The 19,042-nt window shown below is 46.4% G+C and overlaps 1 protein-coding gene across 1 annotated transcript in view; it reads left to right on the top strand.

Moving 5' to 3' along the window:
- The window catches only part of LOC141266088 (cytochrome P450 2C20-like), a 326,499-nt gene extending 309,034 nt beyond the window's left edge, over window positions 1-17,465 (top strand). Inside the window, exon 10 of the mRNA XM_073679996.1 lies at window positions 17,156-17,465. Within this exon, the coding sequence (XP_073536097.1) occupies window positions 17,156-17,349 (194 nt within the window). The 3' untranslated portion in view covers window positions 17,350-17,465. The remainder of the gene's footprint in view (window positions 1-17,155) is intronic.
- The last annotated feature ends 1,577 nt before the right edge of the window (window positions 17,466-19,042 follow it).

The raw sequence follows: 19,042 nt of genomic DNA, 5'->3' as shown, positions 1-19,042 counted from the left end.
ATGCTCATCTCATCTCAACGTCGATTTGGTGACAATGAGGAAGAGGAGGAGAAGGAAGAACAGGAGCTAGTTTCCTGTGCTATAGACCAGCACAACTGTCATACCGTCTGTTCAGCATTGATGGCTTGAGGACAGGGAGGAAGAGGAGGATGAGGAGGAGATCATGGTCAGTCGTCTTCTTGGTGAGGACACGGAAGTCTTGCCTCTGCAGTCTGGCACACATGGCTGAGTTTATGTTACGCTGCCTTTCCCGTGACCCACGCGTTGTCCAAATTTGGGTGACAGTCATTACTGGTTGGTGACGATTCTAGACCCATGCTACAGGGAGAAATTAATGTCTCTTATTCCTTTGTAGGACAGGCCTAATAAAATTGGGCAATACCAGAATGTCCTTGATGTGGAATTATTAAAAAAATTCCCATCTGAAAACGCTGGCGGCAGAGGTCACAGTTCATTGGACAACTAAGGAGTACAGGCGAGAGAGCCACAAATGCAATCAAGCAGAGATAGGGGAACACTGTCAAGAATCTGGGATAATTTTCTCAGACCCTCCCATCGCACAGGTCCTGAGGCGGGGGGTACTCTCACAAGTAGTGTTGAGCCACCCCCGTAGTGTTCGAGTTCGGTTCGGTTCGTCGAACACCCGTGTGTTCGCCGAACTGTTCGTCGAACTGTTAGTCGAACACCTTTGAACACCATTAAAACCAATGGCAGGCAAACAAAAACACATAGAAACACATAGAAAACACCTTCAAAGGTGTCCAAAAGCTGACAAACTGCTCAGAAGACATAACTAACACATGGAAAAGTGACAAGTACATATAGTCATGCGAAAAGAAAAGAGGTGGAGGAGTAAAAGGAGGGGGAGACATAGATATAGGCATGTCATGCCCTTCTAAAATCCAAAAAGTGAGAAGCCGACACGGCCAGCCCGCTCCTGCCCGTGCCACCTCCGTGTCGCCGGGTTTGTGCCAGAGCCGCGGTGAACCCTGACGGCCAGCCCCCCTCTCCCAATACTGATGCTTGCCCGCTGGTGGGTCGAGCGAGCCCCCCTGTGGTGGAGGCAGCTCTAAGCTTTTTAATTTAAATTGTCTCTCTAATTTGAATGAATACACTTTAAATCCATTTACAAGGATCTATTGGAGGGCAAGTCTCATGCCAGCAGCCGCGTAATTCCAGCTCCAGTAGCGTCCACTAAAGCTGCTGCAGTTAAAAAGCTTTTATAAGGATCGAGCTCGGCTGTCCACCGCAAGGCATCCTACTGCCAGTCCCAGCCCCTATGCCTTGGGGTGCCTCCTGATGATCTTCACTGAGTATCCGGTGGTCCCGAAGCATTTCCTTTGAAAAAATTAAGTGTCCAAACTACAGGTGGTGTAGCTTGCTTAACAGCCAGGATAATCCCCTGACTAGCAGACACTGCTACTAGGCACAAAGTATTTCCTGGGCTAGATGCAGTTAAAAATTTGTAATTAGATACTCTCGTTGGATGCTGAGAAAGCATTCCATAGAGTCTCCTGGCACGCCATATATTATTCTCTTAAAAAGTTTGGGGTAGGGGTCTAGGGGACCCTTTTATAGCCAAAATCACGGCCCTGTATCGCAATACGTCACCTAGGCTGAAGATAAATGGAACTGTAGCACCCTGAGGGCTCGGTTGCTACAGAGGTATTGCACTTCACCCAGAGGTGTGATATCTCACTCTCAGGTAAGGATGGAGTGTGGATCAGGACCCGACACCTGCATGCATTACACCACATTGCCATGGGGCAGGGCGACCAATATGCCCCTGAGATGGGCACGACAGTCCCTTTCCCTGGCTGGAGTGGGGGGAGGGAACACTGAGGAAGGGGAACCCTGTAGTGCAGGAGCAGGGAGGAAGCAGTTCCTGGGTGCATTGAGAAGGGAGTATAAAAGGTGGGCACCATCTTAGTTCAGTGCAGAGAAGTCAGAGCTGAAGTGACAGGGAGCAGGGGCTCTGCGTGAGCTCTGCTCTGGAGGCAGGCCTAGTAACAGAGGCCCAGGCCTGAAAGAGGGAGAAGGAAGGAAGAGGAGCGGAGAAGGCTCCAGGAACGAGGAACGAAGGGATCCCAGGGGTGCAGATGGGCGAGTCGCCACCGCACGCCTGAATCCACCTGCGTGGAGGGGTCAGGCCAAAGGGGGAGACCGGTCCCCGAAACTAGTGGAGGCGGGAAACGACCCTCAGCTAGAAACCGGAGGCTGTGACATTTTATGTGGCGCAGCCCCTCGCTACACCCGCTAGGAAGGCACCACATAGGGTCAGGGAAACCGGCGCCAAGTTTACCAAGAGGAGGCCCGAGGCAGCCGGACAGAAGGGTTGGTAAGAAAGGCCAGACAAAGGACACACAAAGGGGGTCCTGTGAAGTGCTCCAAAGTTATCTGGGAGTTGTCTGAGCCCCTCACCTGGTGAGCACAGTACGACGTGGGCAGCCGTTACCTGCAGACGTGGTCTGGATAATAAGAACTGTGAGTAAAGGCCCTGGACTGCATCACTGACTCCGTGTCGTTACTGCTGCTGCCCTGCACCATCACCCCCATCCTCCGCATACACTGCCCTGAGGCTATACTCCTCCTGTGGGGAGTTATGCTACGCTCTGCTGCACCCACAACACCAGCCTCAGCCGTCTGTCCTGCAGCGGCGGTTCACTCTGACCGCAATCCACGGGTGGCGTAGTCGGACATTTAAACATCAAAACCACATAAATATTTCCGCCACTGGTTTGACTGCCCTGAGCCACGGAACCGGGTCGCCGCCACGGAGACTACAACCACCAGCATCCACCAAAAAGGGTCCAGCTCCGGGTGTCTCAAGGCCCAAGGGGAGCGTCAGAACATTTTCATCACCTTTCATAATCATCAATGGGACAAGGCAGGGATGTCCTCTGTCCCCTCTCTTATACATCCTAGTGACGGAGCACCTGCTCTCATCAATTCGCCACAACCCCAATATTAGGTGGATTGAGGTGGGAGGCACCGAGTACAAGTGCTCTCTATTTGCTGATGATGTCCTAGTATATATCACTCAATCACATATATCCATCCCTGCTGTCATGGCTGAAATAGATCACTTTGTTACATGGTCAAATTTTAAAATCAATGCAGTGAAGTCTGAGGCCCTCGATGTCTCCCTCCCCAAATCCATACAGGATTCCATCCAGTCCAACTTTCCCTTTGCCTGGCCCTCACAGGGTATCAAATACTTAGGAATTCCTATTCATAGAGACCTCTCCCATCTATGTTATCTTAATTTTGGGCCCTTTATTGAACAACTCCATACAGACCACGGTTGGCAAGTTAGAACTGTAAGATTCACTACGTGAACCACTGGTGTTTTGTGGAAAAGCACATGTACACTGTGTTCCAAATTATTATGCAAAAAGTGTTTATGAGTGATAAGGGAAGAATTTGCTTGTTTATCAGTTAAACTCATTGATGGTGATGTGTGTCAGGGCTCTTTATCTCACTGTAAGCAATTGCAGACACCTGTGCTAATTAGTTTGGCAGGTGTGTCCAATGAAAGGCAAGACTACTTAAGAAGGCTGTCCCACATTATTAAGCAGCCTACATTTTCTGCCAAAATGGGAAAGAAAAAGAATGTGTCGGCTGCTGAGAAGCAACAAATTGTGGAGTGTTTAGGTCAAGGCATGACTACAATCAACATTGTGCGATGATCAGGATGAAGTGTCTTGGCAATCAAGAAGTATGTAGCTGATTCACAGTACACACGTGTGCGTGCTGATAAGTGAAAATTGAGCACTCTTTCCTACAGGCAATTACGTCAGGTTAAAAGAGCAGCGGCAAAAAAGCCTTGTCATAGCAGCAGACAAGTTTTTGAAGCTGCTGGTGCCTCCAACGTCCCCCGAACAACAAGATGCAGGGTCCTTCAGAGGTTTGCAGGTGTGCATACGCCATCCTGTCGACCTCCTCTATCCACTTCACACAAGCAGAAACGGCTCCAGTGGGCCAAACATTACATGAAGACTGATTTCAAAACTGTTTTGTTCACGGATGAGTGTCGTGCAGCGCTCGATGGTCCAGATGGATGGAATGGAGGATGGCTGGTTGATGGACACCCCACGCAAACATGGCTACAGCGCCAACAAGGAGGAGGTGGAGTAATGTTTTGGGCTGGAATCATGGGGAGAGAGATTGTCGGCCCCTTTAGGATCCCTGAAGGGGAAAAGATGAACTCCATAATGTATGTGGAGTTTCTCAAACAGCACTTCCTGCCATGGTTCAAGAAGAAGAACCGTGTATTCCACAGCAACATCATTTTCATGCATGATAACGTACCGTCTCATGCTGCACATAACACATCTGCATCTCTGGCTGATATGGGCATGAAAGGGGACAAACTTATGGTGTGACCCCCATGCTCCCCTGACCTCTACCCCATTCAGAACCTCTGGAGCATCATCAAAGGAGTGTCTATGATGGCGGGAGGCAGTTCACATCTAAGCAACAGCTCTGGGAGGGTATTCTGTCCTCATGCAAAACAATTGAAGCAGAAACCATCCAAAACCTGACAAATTCAATGGACGAGAGAGTTCAGAAGCTCTTTTCGAACAAGGGGTCCTATGTGCAAATATAACATCACCTAGAATAAAGTTTTAAGTTGAAAACTGTTTGATTTCAGTTTCTAATAACCTGCAAATGCTTATAATTTCAAAAATGGCCATTTTTTTGGTCTTTATTAAAATGAAAAGGTTGATCGAAGAGTGTGGGGGATTTAAGAGTGTGGCAACCCAGTAGTCAGGATTACTTTGAATTCTGACAATCTGAGGGTCATGATGCAGGTAGTGCAGCAAGAAGGTACTTATGTGTCTTGCGCATCTCGGAGCCCCAAAATTATTTTCCGGGCTAGATGCAGCAAAAATTATTATTAATTTTAAATCTGGTGGAGCTTAGTATAGATGGCCTAATAGAATCAGTACTGCACACTGCTACAAAGCCCAAATTATTTTCCAGCCAAGATACAGATAAACATGAATAGTAATTTTAAATCTGGTGTAGCTTAGTATAGATGGCCTAATAGAATCAGTACTGCACACTGCTAAAAAGCCCAAATAATTTTCCAGCCAAGATACAGATAAACATGATTAGTAATTTGAAAGCTTAAAATGGTTGGTGAGGTGATTTTAACCAATCATCAAGCTTTTACTCTCCCCAGGATGACACAGGGGTAGAAAAGTCATTTCGGATCCATGATTTGTTCATCTTTATAAACGTCAGGCTGTCTACATTATCAGTGGAGAGCCGCATGCGCTTATCTGTCAGCACACCACCAGCAGCGCTGAACACACGTTCATACTGAACGCTGGCTGCGGGGCATGACAAGATCTCCAAGGCGTAAGTGGCTAGCTCCGGCCATTTATCCAGATTGGAAGCCCAAAAAGAGCAAGGGTCCAGTGACACAGTCATGGCTTCAATGTTTACTTGGAGATACTCCTGTACCATCGTTTCTAGGCGTTGACTATGTGTCAGACTTCTTGTCTCCTGTGGCCTTGCAAAGGATGGGCTAAAAAAGTGGTGAAATGATTCCGCAAAATTGATGTTACCAGCAGATACTGTGTTTCTGTTACGGTTAGAGTGCTGAACACTCGACGGTCCGACGGTTGGCAAGTTGGAACTGTGAGATTCAGTACGTGCACTACTGGTGTTTTGTGGAAAAGCACATGTAAGATTCTGCAACAGTCTTTGCTGATACCCCTGCATGCGTACCTCCCTTTCTATGGCAGGAATAATTTCTGCAAATTTACTTTTGTACCGGGGATCTAACAGTGTGGCAACCCAGTAGTCAAGATTATTTCTAATTCTCACAATTCGAGGGTCATGTTGCAGGTAGTGCAGCAAGAAGGCACTCATGTGTGTTGCGCATCCAGGAGCACCAAGTCCCTGTTGTGTTGGTGGCGAGGTAACAATCATGCTTCCTTCCTCTGTCCTCTCCCCCCAACCTCGCACAACAGAAATGTGATCAAGGTCTCCCTCATCTGATGAGTCTTCCATCAGTTCGTCCTCCACTTCTTCCTGGGCTCCTGCACCTTCCTCACTAGTTTGGCTGCTACCATGCGCCCTGGTAAAACCATCTCCCCCACCCTCACATGCCTGCCGCCTTGGTGCTGCCGACCGTCTGGACCTTGCAGATGTTAGCCCTTCCGCATACAACTCCTCCTCCTCTACTTCCTCCACCTCCTCTTGTGCCACCACCTGACTCCGAATTCTGTTTAACATGTGCTCCAGCATGTAAATCACCGGAATAGTCATGCTGATAATGGCATCATCAGCACTAAACATCTTCGTCGCCATTTCAAAACTGTGCAGAAGGGTGCATAGGTCCCTGATCTGAGACCACTCCTCCAGCGTGATTTGCCCCACCTCTGGATCTCGTTGGCCCAGGCTATACGTCAGAACGTATTGCACCAGGGCTTGTCGGTGCTGCCACAGTCGCTGCAACATTTGCAGAGTTGAATTCCACCGGGTAGGCACATCGCATTTTAGCCGGTGAAGTGACAGGCCCAACGACTTCTGTAGAGATGTAAGTCGCTGAGCTGCGGGATGCGAACGGCGGAAGTGAGCACACAGCGACCGCGCCCTCTGCAGAAGGCCATCTAGTCCGGGATAGTGGGCTAAAAATTGCTGGACAACCAGGTTCAACACGTGAGCCGTACAAGGCACGTGTGTGACATTGCCCCGGCGAAGGGCCGCACCCAGGTTTGCAGCATTGTCGCACACGGCCTTCCCTGGCTTCAGGTCCAGTGGAGACAACCATTCATGAAATTGGTTCTCCAGAGCTGACCACAACTCCTCAGCTGTGTGACTCACATTTCCCAGACATTTCAAAGTAAAAACCGCCTGATGACCTTGAGCCCTACTGCCAGCATAGTAAGGAGGTGTGCAGGATCCCTTATGCACAGTTAGAAAGCTTGTGGCATGACCAGACAGGCTTTGGGTGCAGGTGGAGGACCGAGAGGAGGTTGAGGAGGCAGAAGCAGTGGAGGAACTTTGAAATAAAGAGGATTGACGCACAACTCGTGGGGACGGCAAGACTTGGACAGCAGCCCCTTGTCCTGCTGTCACCATAGTTACCCAGTGTCCAGTCAGCGACATGTAACGTCCCTGTCCATGCCTACTCGTCCAAGTGTCTGTGGTGAAATGCACCCTGTCACACACAGAGTTTCTCAAAGAAGCGGTGATATTGTGTGCGACATGCTGGTGGAGCGCAGGCACACCTTTCTTTGAGAAGTAGTGCCGACTGGGCATCTGATACTGGGGCACTGCGACAGACATAAGGTCTCGGAAATCCTCTGTGTCCACCAGGCGGAAAGGCAGCATTTCTGTACCCAAGAGCTTGCAGATGGTGAAATTCAACCTCTTAGCTTTCTCATGGCTAGGAGGAAATGGTCTTTTACTTGTCCACATCTGAGGGACCGAGGGCTGGCTATTGTGCTTAGACGGGGTTGATAAGGGTGTCCCCGGCAAACTGCCGGTCTGTGAGGAAGATGCAGGCGGACATGTTAGGCTGCCTTGATCCAAAGGTGGTGCTATCGATGTCGGACAGCGCTCAACACCAGCTGGTGTTACCACCTCCAAAGAAAATGATGACCTGCCAATCACGCTGGCTGTTGTGGGTAAAGAGGTGGCAGGTCTGCGCCCCAAAACAGGTGTGACTGCTGTCCCCCAGTCACAGAGGATGAAGAGGCCGCGGATGCACAAGATGTGGCAGAAGGTGGCTGGCCCGGCCGGCTAGGCCGCATTGTAGCGCAGTGAGCTTCCCACTGCAACTTATGCTTCATGTCCATTTGCTGGTTCATGCATGAAGTACTCAAACTATGTATTTTTTGGCCTCTACTTAGCTTTTGCTGACAAATGTTACAGATAACACGAGTTGGGTCATGTTTATCGATCTGAAAAAATGCCCAGGCTATGCAAGGCTTAGCACCCATGCGACCTGAAGAGCCACCACGACTTGTGGTGAGAGGCAGAGTTGTGTTTGAGGATGCAGTTGTTGACGTGCTTCCAGTACTACGTCTCTGTCCAGGAAGGCGCAACCTGACCTCGTCGTCACTAGCATTCTCTTCCACCTCCTCTGCTGACCTCATCTCTTGGCTGATTGTGGGTTGACAGTAAGTGGGATCTCCAACCTCAGCATCATCACCCTGTGTGTTATCACACCCGTCGTCCTCAGAGCCAACCTCTTCCTGCCCTGACAAAAAACTAAAGTTGTCGCTCCAATCAGGTATTTGAGTCTCATCTTCGTCTTCCTCATTGTCTCCACCAACAGGAGTTACAGTTTGGGAATGAGGGTCTACATTATGGTCAGAACCTTCTGCGTCCGGTCCTGGATCCAACTCATAAAGATTCTGGGCATCAGTGCAGATCATTTCCTCATCTGGATTCACAGAAGCTCTGGAGCCGACCTCTGATTCCCAGGCTATAGTATGAGAAAACAGCTCTGCAGACTCAACCATCTGTTCTACCTCATACTCAGACGGGCAGCTGGAGATTTAGGAGCTGTGAGGAAGCAAGTGCGATTGGGGTGACACCTCTGAGGACTGGAGTATTTGTGATGTTGAAGTTGAGGTGGAGGAGAGCCCACTTAAAGGAGCACTTGATATCCGTTGAAGCACCTGCTGTTTTTGTGCCTCATCTGGAATTTGTAGCGATTGGCGTGGCCGTAAGAAAGGGATCTTATCACATTGTCCGCTAAAAGAAGTAGACATTTTAGTTTGGCTGGAAGATGGTCTTTCTTCTGCAGATGTTACTGTTGCTTTAACACCTACCCCACAGACACAACCTTTTTTCCCCTTCCCAACACGCCTATTCCCCTTTCCACCAGCAGCAGGCCTTTTTCCACTCATTTTGGTGGTTAACTAATTCACAACTCTGGAGTTGTTTGCAGAAAAAAACAATGGATGGGAACTGAGCAGAGCTGAGTGGCCAAACTGTTGTATTAGGCCAAAACTATTGGCTGGGTTAGATGCAGAAAAAAATTATATTCAATTTGCAACCTGATGGAGATCAGTATAGATGGACTAATAGAACAAGTCCCACACACAGCTAGAAGCCCAAATATTTTTTCAGAGCTAAATGCAGAAAAAAATTATATTGAATTTGCAACCTGATGTAGGTCAGTATAGATGGACTAATAGACCAAGTCCCACACACTACTAGAAGCCCAAATATTTTTTCAGAGCTAGATGCAGAAAAAAATTATATTCAATTTGCAACCTGATGGAGGTTAGTATAGATGGACTAATAGAACAAGTCCCACACACTGCTTGAAGCCCAAATATTTTTTCAGAGCTAGATGCAGATAAAAATTATTTTTAATTTGCTACCTGGTGGAGGTTAGTATAGATGGACGAATAGAACAAGTCCCACACACTGCTAGAAGGCCAAATATTTTCTCAGAGCTAGATGCAGAAAAAAATTATATTAAATTTGCAACCTGATGGAGGTCAGTATAGATGGACTAATAGACCAAGTCCCACACACAGCTAGAAGCCCAAATATTTTTTCAGAGCTAGATGCAGAAAAAAAATATTTTTAATTTGCAACCTGATGGAGGTCAGTATAGATGGACTAATAGAACAAGTCCCACACACTGCTAGAAGCCCAAATATTTTTTCAGAGCTAGATGCAGAAAAAAAATATATTGAATTTGCAACCTGATGGAGGTCAGTATAGATGGTCTAATAGAACAAGTCCCACACACTGCTAGAAGCCCAAATATTTTTTCAGAGCTAGATGCAGAAAGAAATTATATTCAATTTGCAACCTGATGGAGGTCAGTATAGATGGACTAATAGAACAAGTCCCACACACTGCTAGAAGCCCAAATATTTTTTCAGAGCTAGATGCGGAAAAAAATTGTATTCAATTTGCAACCTGATGGAGGTCAGTATAGATGGACTAATAGAATGATGCTATGCCCAAAAGGTTTTACTTCGCTAGGTGCAGTAAAAAAATTGGTATTCTATACACAGGTGGTGTAGCTTGCAACACAGATAGGCTACTCCACTGACTAACACACTCTGCCATAGGCCAAAAAGGATTAGCTTTGCTAGATTTAGCCAAATGCTGTGAAAAAAACTTGCACAGCACTGGCATAGACCCGCCTGGCAAAAACTGATAGGAACGGATGTAACTTAGTCCTGAAAAGGACTGCAATTACAATTAGTCTTTACTCCCGACCTATCTATTTAAGAGCACAGACCTGCCTGATAAAAGTCGTAGGAAATGCTGTAACCTAGTCCTTAAAAGGACTGCAATAACAACTATTCCCTACTCCCAAGCTATCTGTAGATTTGTGTGAAAATTGGCTTGAAATTAACAAGGTATAGCGCACACAGCAACAGCAGTGCCATCTAACACGCAGCTGCAGCAGTGAGAAAATGGTGGCGACGGGGAAAATGGCTGGGTCTTATAGGGCAAGGACATGTGTCATACACTGCCAATGACACATGCCCTTGCTTGTGTGAAAAAAAGCACTTCGCTCCGTGTGTGCGCTGCTGATAGGCTGATAGATTGCACCTCCCCACTGTAAATGCGGGAAAGAGAAAAAAAAATGGAGATCTTCATTATTCCTGCAGAGATCCATCCCCTGCCCCTCCCCTCGCCCCGCTGTACACTCAAACTGCGTATTATCATTAATTTTCAGCATTACTGAGAAAAAATCCAGTTATGATTTTGGTGCACGAACAGTTATCGAACATAACCTTGAAGAGCCGAATTTTTTTCAAATCGTTCGTGTTCACCAAACGGCTCGAACACCGCCCAAAACAGCTCGAATTTGAGATTGGCGAACAGTTCTAGTCGAACAACGCTCATCTCTAATTATCATGCATGAAAATGATCTTGCTGCGGAATACACGGTTCTTCTTCTTGAACCATGACAGGAAGTGCTGTTTGAGAAACTCCACATACATTATGGAGTTCATCTTTACCCCTTCAGGGATCCTAAAGGGGCCGACAATCTCTCTCCCCATGATTCCAGCCCAAAACATTACTCCACCTCCTCCTTGTTGGCGCTGTAGCCGTGTTTGCGTGGGGTGTCCATCAACCAGCCATCCTCCACTCCATCCATCTGGACCATCGAGCGTTGCACGGCACTCTTCGGTGAACAAAACAGTTTTGAAGTCAGTCTTCATGTATTGTTTGGCCCACTGAAGCCGTTTCTGCTTGTGTGCAGTGGATAGAGGAGGTCGACAGGATGGCTTACGCACAGCTGCAAACCTCTGAAGGACTCTGCATCTTGTTGTTCGGGGGACGTTGGAGTCACCAGCAGCTTCAAAAACTTGTCTGCTGCTATGACAAGGCTTTTTTGCCCCTGTTCTTTTAACCTGACGTAATTGCCTGTAGGAAAGAGTCCTCAATTTTCCCTTATCAGCACGCACACGTGTGTACTGTGAATCAGCTACATACTTCTTGATTGTGTGATGATCAGGATGAAGTGTCTTGTCAATGTTGATTGTAGTCACGCGATGACCTAAACTCTCCACAATTTGTTGCTTCTCAGCAGCCGACACATCCTTTTTCTTTGACATTTTGGCAGAAAATGTAGGCTGCTTAATAATGTGGGACAGCCTTCCTAAGTAGTCTTGCCTTTCATTGGACACACCTGCCAAACTAATTAGCACAGGTGTCTGCAATTGCTTACAGTGATATAAAAAACCCTGACACATATCACCATCAATGAGTTTAACTGACAAACCAATAAATTCTTACCTTATCACTCCTAAACACTTTTTGCATAATAATTTGAAACACAGTGTACATGTGCTTTTCCACAAAACACCAGTGGTTCACGTAGTGAATCTTACAGTTCTAACTTGCCAACCGTGGTCTATATGGAGTTGTTCAATAAAGGGCCCAAAATTAAGATAACATAGACGGGAGAGGTCTCTATGAATAGGAATTCCTAAGTATTTGATACCCTGTGAGGGCCAAGCAAAGGGAAAGTTGGACTGGATGGAATCCTGTATGGATTTGGGGAGGGAGACATCGAGGGCCTCAGACTTCGCTGCATTGATTTTAAAATTTGACCATGTAACAAAGTGATCTATTTCAGCCATAACAGCATGCAGAGCCATAACAAATGCAGAGCCCTTGTACTCGGTGCCTCCCACCTCAATCCACCTAATATTGGGGTTATGGCAAATTGATGAGAGCAGGTGCTCCGTCACTAGGATGTATAAGAGAGGGGACAGAGGACATCCCTGCCTTGTCCCATTGGTGATTATGAAAGGTGATGAAAATGTTCCATTTATCTTCAGCCTAGGTGACGTATTGCGATACAGGGCCGTAATTTTGCCTATAAAAGGGTCCCATAGACCCCTACCCCAAGCTTTTTAAGAGAATAATATATGGCGTGCCAGGAGACTCTATGGAATGCTTTCTCAGCATCCAACGATAGTATCTAATTACAAATTTTTAACTGCATCTATCCCAGGAAATACTTTGTGCCTAGTAGCAGTGTCTGCTAGTCAGCGGATTATCCCAGCTGTTAAGCAAGCTACACCACCTGTAGTTTGGACACTTAATTTTTTCAAAGGAAATGGTTCGGGCCCCCGGGACACTCAGTGAAGAGCATCGGGGAGGCACCCCAAGGCATAGGGGCTGGGACTGGCGGTAGGACACCTTGCGGTGGACCGCCGAGCTCGATCCTTATAAAAGCTTTTTAACTGCAGCAGCTTTAGTGGACTCTACTGGAGCTGGAATTACGCTGCTGCTGGCATGAGACTTGCCCTCCAATAGATCCTTGTAAAAGGATTTAAAGTGTATTCATTCAAATTAGAGAGACAATTTAAATTAAAAAGATTAGACCTGCCTCCACCGCAGGGGGACTCGCTCGACCCACCAGCGGACAGGCACCAGTATTGGGAGAGGGGGGCTGGCCGTCAGGGTCCACCGCGGCTCTGGCACAAAGCCGGCGACACGGAGGTCGCACGGGCAGGACCGGACTGGCCGTGTCGGCTTCGCACTTTTTTGGTTTTAGAAGGGCATGATATGGCTATATCTGTGTCTCCCCCTCCTTTTACTCCTCCACCTCTTTTCTTTTCGCATGACTATATGTACTTGTCACTTTTCCTTGTGTTAGTTGTGTCTTCTGAGCAGTTTGTCAGCTTTTGGACACCTTTGAAGGCGTTTTCTATGTGTTTCTATGTGTTTTTGTTTGCCTGCCATTGGTTTTAACGGTGTTCGAAGGTGTTCGACGAACAGTTCGACGAACAGTTCGGCGAACATATGGGTGTTCGACGAACCGAAATCGAACTCAAACACTATGGGGGAGGCTCAACGCTAGTGCAGAGCACAAAAAACTTTTTTTTAATTTGCTAATGTGATAGTGTAAGCTGTGTTAGCCAAGTTTGTCATTTTTTTGGTGGTGAACTTCAGGTGTATGCACAGTATAACAAAAAAATGCATTCACAACACCTTAAAACCGGCCCAAAAACATCTTCCCCTAAAGCCAACCCAGTAGATGGAGACTCAATCAGAAGTGTTTACATTTCCCTAAATTAGGGCCTAACACCACCAAAGTGGCATCAATTTCACCAGAGTAGAAGTTGTTTAATGGAGACAGAAACCTGTTCCACTACAGGCAAACCCAACAGATGGAGACTCAATCTGGATTCTCCACATTTCCAAAAATTAGTGGAAGACACCAGCAAAGTGGCATTAATTTCACTAAAGTTTAAGTAGTATAATGGGGATCGACACCATTTCCACTACAGCCAACCCAGCAAATGGAGACACAATCACAACTGTTCATTTCTGAACTGACTCCAAGTAAAAAAAATCTCCTAGATCCGCACATTCCTCAACCACAAATCTACAAAAACACTAGTGCACACCCTCATCATCTCCCGTCTCAATGACTGCAACCTCCTACTCTGTGGCCTCCCTTCTAACACTCTTGCATTCCTCCAATCTATCCTAAACTCTGTTGCAAGACTAATCCACCTGTCTTCCACTATTCCCCGGCCTCTCCCCTCTGTCAATGCCTTCACTGGCTCCCCATTGCCCAGAGACTCCAGTTCAAAATCCTAACCTTGGCATCCACAACCTGTCTCCTCCATACATCTGTGACCCAGTCTCTCGGTACTTACTTGCATGCAATCTCTCATCCTCACAAGATCTCCTTCTCTACTCCCCTCTAATATCCTCTTCCCACAATCACATACATGATTTTTCCCGTGCATCCCCCCTTCTCTGGAACTCTCTACCCCAACATTTCTGACTCTCGCCTACTGTTGAAACCTTCAAAAGGTACCTGAAGACCCACCTCTTGCGACATGCGTGCAACCTGCAGTAACCCTCACTCCATAATACCACTGCAAGACCAGCTCTCTCTTAACTTACTGTATCCTCACCCATCCATTGTAGACTGAGCCCTCGCGGGTAGTGTCCTCTCCTCTCCTGTATCAGTCGCTGTCACATTTTTGTTCAAGATTATTGTAATTGTTTTTGCGATGTATTTGTATACCCCTTTTTCACATGTAAAGCTCCATGGAATAAATGGCGCTAAAGTAAAAATAATAATGTGGTCCAGACTCACGTCTACTGAGACTGGACAGTGTGGAACACAGGGTGGTGGTGGTGGCAAACTGACTGGAAGTTTTATCTGCTATCCAACCAACAACCTTTTCACACTGCTCTGGCTTCAATAGTAGTGTTCCGCGGCCCCCTTGAAATTGCGACAGGAAGGTAGTTCGACATGAAGTGGGTGTTTGTTGTGCTCCCTCAGCAGGCAGAGTTTCATCTTGCCCATGGCCTCTGCTTGCACTATCACCATCACCATAACATCCACTTCCCCGTCCCTTGACACAAACCTTGCCCATTTTAAATGCAGTTTAATATTTGTCACGTTGCCAAAAATGTCTGTATTATTACCGCAGTAATATATGATAACGTCTGATGAGATGACCACAGTTTTAGGCAGTGCCCTGGGAGTCAGAGATGCTTCCAGAGGTCTTCCCCATGGTGTTCCCATGTCTTTACATCATTCTATGGATGTGTCTGACGATGTGTCACACACCACATGGCCAGATAAGGTTGTAAAATGTTAAAATTAGATTTACCAGTGAATGTATTTTTCAACGTTGGCAGCAATGCAAAAGTTCAAAAATGCATCAAAAGCGCTACATGTGAACATAGCCCAAGGTGTGGAGGAGTATTTTTGGTTTTGGTTATTTATTTTGCTTTATATACAAGTCATTACCTAGGAAAGGATGTTCCTTAACATTTTTCCCAGGAAAATCCATTTTGTTTTTGTTTTGGTATGTTTTATTGTGAGTCCGTAAAAGTGGCATAATACTCTGACAACGTTGTTGACAGCATTGACCTGGGAGTCAGAGATGCTTCCAGGGGTCTTCCCCATGCTGTCCCCATGTCATTTGAGCACTGTTCCTATCGATTTGGGCAATTTTTAGGCCCTCTGCAGACCGCCTGGGGGAGCCGCCAGAAAAATGCTGGAGTTTCCCATAGATTTACTTTGGGCTCGTTGCCAAGCATTACAATTTGCTCCACTCGAACAACGACTACCCGAGCATTTAGTGCTCACTCATCACTATTCAGGAGCTCTGCAGAGTCTGTATACAGCTGAATTTCAACCCCGCTAAATGAACAGGTGGGCTAGTAGGGCTTGCTTGCTGTATCATATTAGCAGATGAAAAAAGTAGGTTGAAATGATACTGGTGCATAGAGCACTATACAAGCAGTGCACAACACAGTTCTATGTCATGGGCCCTGCTGTTTCTGTCTGAATCTCAGTAATTTGAAAGAAATGTGCTGCAAAGTCGATTTCACAGGCACACAGCAGACTACTTATCTAAACTATCTGACATCAAAACAATCACCTATCTATCTAGCTAATATCTCTCATTAAACAGGAGCACACTGAGCAGCAGCCTCTGTCAGCAGTGACATGCATAAAATGGCACCAAGGGAACATGGCCACTCTTTATATAGAGAGGACATGTGATTTCAACAGCCAATGGCAGAAGCCCTTGAGTCTGGACAGTGTAAATGCGTTCTGCGCTCTGATCGGCTTGCCGCGATTTGCTCACTTAAAGTTACAGGATTACAAGCGCGCTGCTCCTCTGACCTCTTCTGAGCTCTCACCAGGCCCTCTACTCATCTAACATGTCCCCGTGCTCATCATAAACAGGCGCTATGCTAGCCAAACTGTTAAGAACACTGTACTTGCCCCGCAATAATTTTCCTGTACTTATTCACCGAATGTTACAGATTTTCCCAAATTTAAGTAAAAATGCTCGCCTTTCCAAGCACGAATCCGAATGTGCCATATTCGTGTCAAATTTAACTTTTGAGATTGGATTTCGAACATATTTGCTAATCACTAGTGGTGAGTGACGCCTCCTTTCTTTTGTTGGAATTGTCTTTTTTGTGTAAGGTATTGCCAATTCATATAGAAAATATCTATCAGATCTCAGGAATAAATTTTAATGTTAACCTGTCATGTCCTAATGTGATTTTCACCTATATATGTGGGGTTAATCTGCAGATTTATAACATTCAAAAGCCAAGTGGCCACAGCTCTGATAGCCCGGCTACTGGAAGAAAATTAAATTTATTCCTCCGGTAGCCTTCGGCTTTCAGTCATAGAGGCGTGCCGACGTGGCTTCAGTCACTGCTCCTTACTTAGTTAGCGGCTGTAAGTCCACCGCGGCCCATTCTGCACTGATAAACTGCAGAGAAGGCTGTTGATCAATGGGCCCGGGCGCACTTACAGCTGCTCACTAAGTAAGGAGCAGTGACTAAAGCAGTATCGGCCTGCCTCTATGACTGAAAGCCGGAGGCTACCGGAGGAATTTAATTCATTTCTTTCCTCCCGGTAGAGGCAGTTTTTGTGCATCAGCCGGGCAGCGTTGAAATACTATTAACCTGCAGATTAACTTTATAACGGCAGGTTACTAGCTTTGGGGATGTGACTGATTCAAATTAGAGCTGATGATAAACTGAAAAATGATGCAATGAATCTCCTCCGATTATTGTTATAAAAGAGAAAATAGAAATAAACTGCAAGCAGCGGTCCTGAGATGGTGGGGAACTAAAGCACAGAGTGACTCCAGTAATAAGATAATTCCTTATTACATACGTTTTTTTTTTCTTCTAGGAAAGAGAGTTTGTCTTGGAGAGAACCTGGCCCGCATGGAGCTCTTCCTGCTCTTCTCCGCTTTGCTCCAGAAATTCACCTTCACCCTCCCCCCGGGGACAGAACGTCAGGACTCGAAATATCTGAACCTTAACAAGGTGGAAATCATTGGATCTTCCCAGATATGTGCTGTACCTCGAGCCTTGTCCAAGTGACAAACTGCCATCCAGCCGCCCAATATGGATGAGAATATAAGAAAATAATTCAAGCATGTGACAAAAAAAGATACTTCTGAAAAAAAAATTAAAGAATTACAATTTGCAGGGAAAAATTGTGAAAAGCCTAATTCATTCAAATTGTGTCAAATTTATTGGCAGAATTTTGTATGAGTGGTATGAGAGGGGAGAAAGCGGGGAATAGCAGGGTGACAGGTAGATTAAACGGCAGGTTAGGATAGATTGGTGGGGTGTCAGAGTTGTAGAAGGGAGGCCACAGAGCAGGAGATTGCAGTAGTCGGGGCGGGAGATGATGAGGGCGTGCACTGTTGTTTATGTACATTCATGGTTAAGGAATGTGCGGATCCCGGAGATATTTTGGAGTTGGAGTTGCAGCAAGTGGAAAGGGCTTGGATCTGATGCTTGAAGGTCAGATCAGAGTCAAGTTTGCAGGACTGGGGAGAGGAGGCAGCCATTGACTTTGATGGATAGGTTAGTTCAGGGGATGAATGGGAACGTGGGAAGATGATGAATTTGGTTCCTTGTTAAGGTTTACAAATCTAGCAGAGAAGAAAGATGAAATAGCGGACACGCATTGTGGAATTCTGGTTTGTAAAGAGGTGATATCAGGTCCAGAGAGGTAGATCTGTGTGTCATCAGCATAGGGTTGATAATGAAAACCGTGAGACTCTATGAGCTGTCCCAGGCCAAAGGTGTAGATGATGAAGATCAAGGGTCCTAAAACTGAACCTTAGGTGACACAGACACATAGGGGGTGAGATGATGAGAAGGAGGTGTGCGAGTGAGAGACATTGAACGTCCGGTCGGTTAGGTATGAAGAGATCTAAGAAAGGGTCAAGTCTGTGATACTGAGAGATGAGAGAGTCTGTAGTAAGAGGGAATGGTCCACTGAGTCCAAGCCAGATGACAGGTCTAGGAGGAGGAGAACAAAGTAGTGTCACTAGGATTTGGCAGTTAGTAGGTCATTGGTAACTTTAGTCAGGGCAGTTTCAGTGAAATGGTGCAGTCGGAAGCCAGATTGTAAGTGGTCAATGAGGGAGCAAGATGAGAACTGGGAGGACAGTTCAAATGGACATGTTGTTCCAGTAGTTTGGAGGGATAGGGGAGAAGTGAGATGGGGCAATTGCTAGACACAGAAGATTGGTCAAGGGAGGGCTTTTTGAGGATGGGTGTGATCAAGATATGTTTAAATCATGAAGCGAAGACACCAGTTGTTAGTGATAGGTTGAAGCGGTGGGTTAGGCTTGGGATGAAGACTGTGGTAAGGTTTATTATGAGGTTGGACGGTATTGGGTCAAGTTCACAGGTAGTGAGATGTGATTTGAAGAGTAAAGATGATCTTCCATGATGGCGGAGAAGCTGGTTTTGGGGGAGGAGAGTTGAGTCGTTATGAGGAGGGGGTGTGGGGACTTTAAGCAAAAGCTTTGCCCTACGTTGTCAATATTCTACTCGAAGAATGAGGCTAAGTCTTCAGCTGAGATGAGAGGAGAGGGAGGGGGAGCTGGTGGACGAAGGAGAGACTTCAAAGTACTGAATAGCTGATTAGGGTTGTGAGACAGGTATGATATAAGAGATGAGAAGTAGGTTTGTTTTGTTGCAGTGAGCAATTGTGCAGCATTTTGAAAACTTCTGCTAGTGGACGGGTTACTCCATTCCTTTTCTTTGGCAGCCG

Source organism: Phyllobates terribilis, unplaced genomic scaffold (assembly GCF_046119375.1).
Source record: "Phyllobates terribilis strain yellow unplaced genomic scaffold, ASM4611937v1 Scaffold_4__5_contigs__length_816908805, whole genome shotgun sequence".
Classification (NCBI taxonomy): Eukaryota; Metazoa; Chordata; class Amphibia; order Anura; family Dendrobatidae; genus Phyllobates; species Phyllobates terribilis.
The sequence above is the reverse complement of the archived record's forward strand: the minus strand, read 5'-3'. Positions and strand labels throughout refer to the sequence as shown.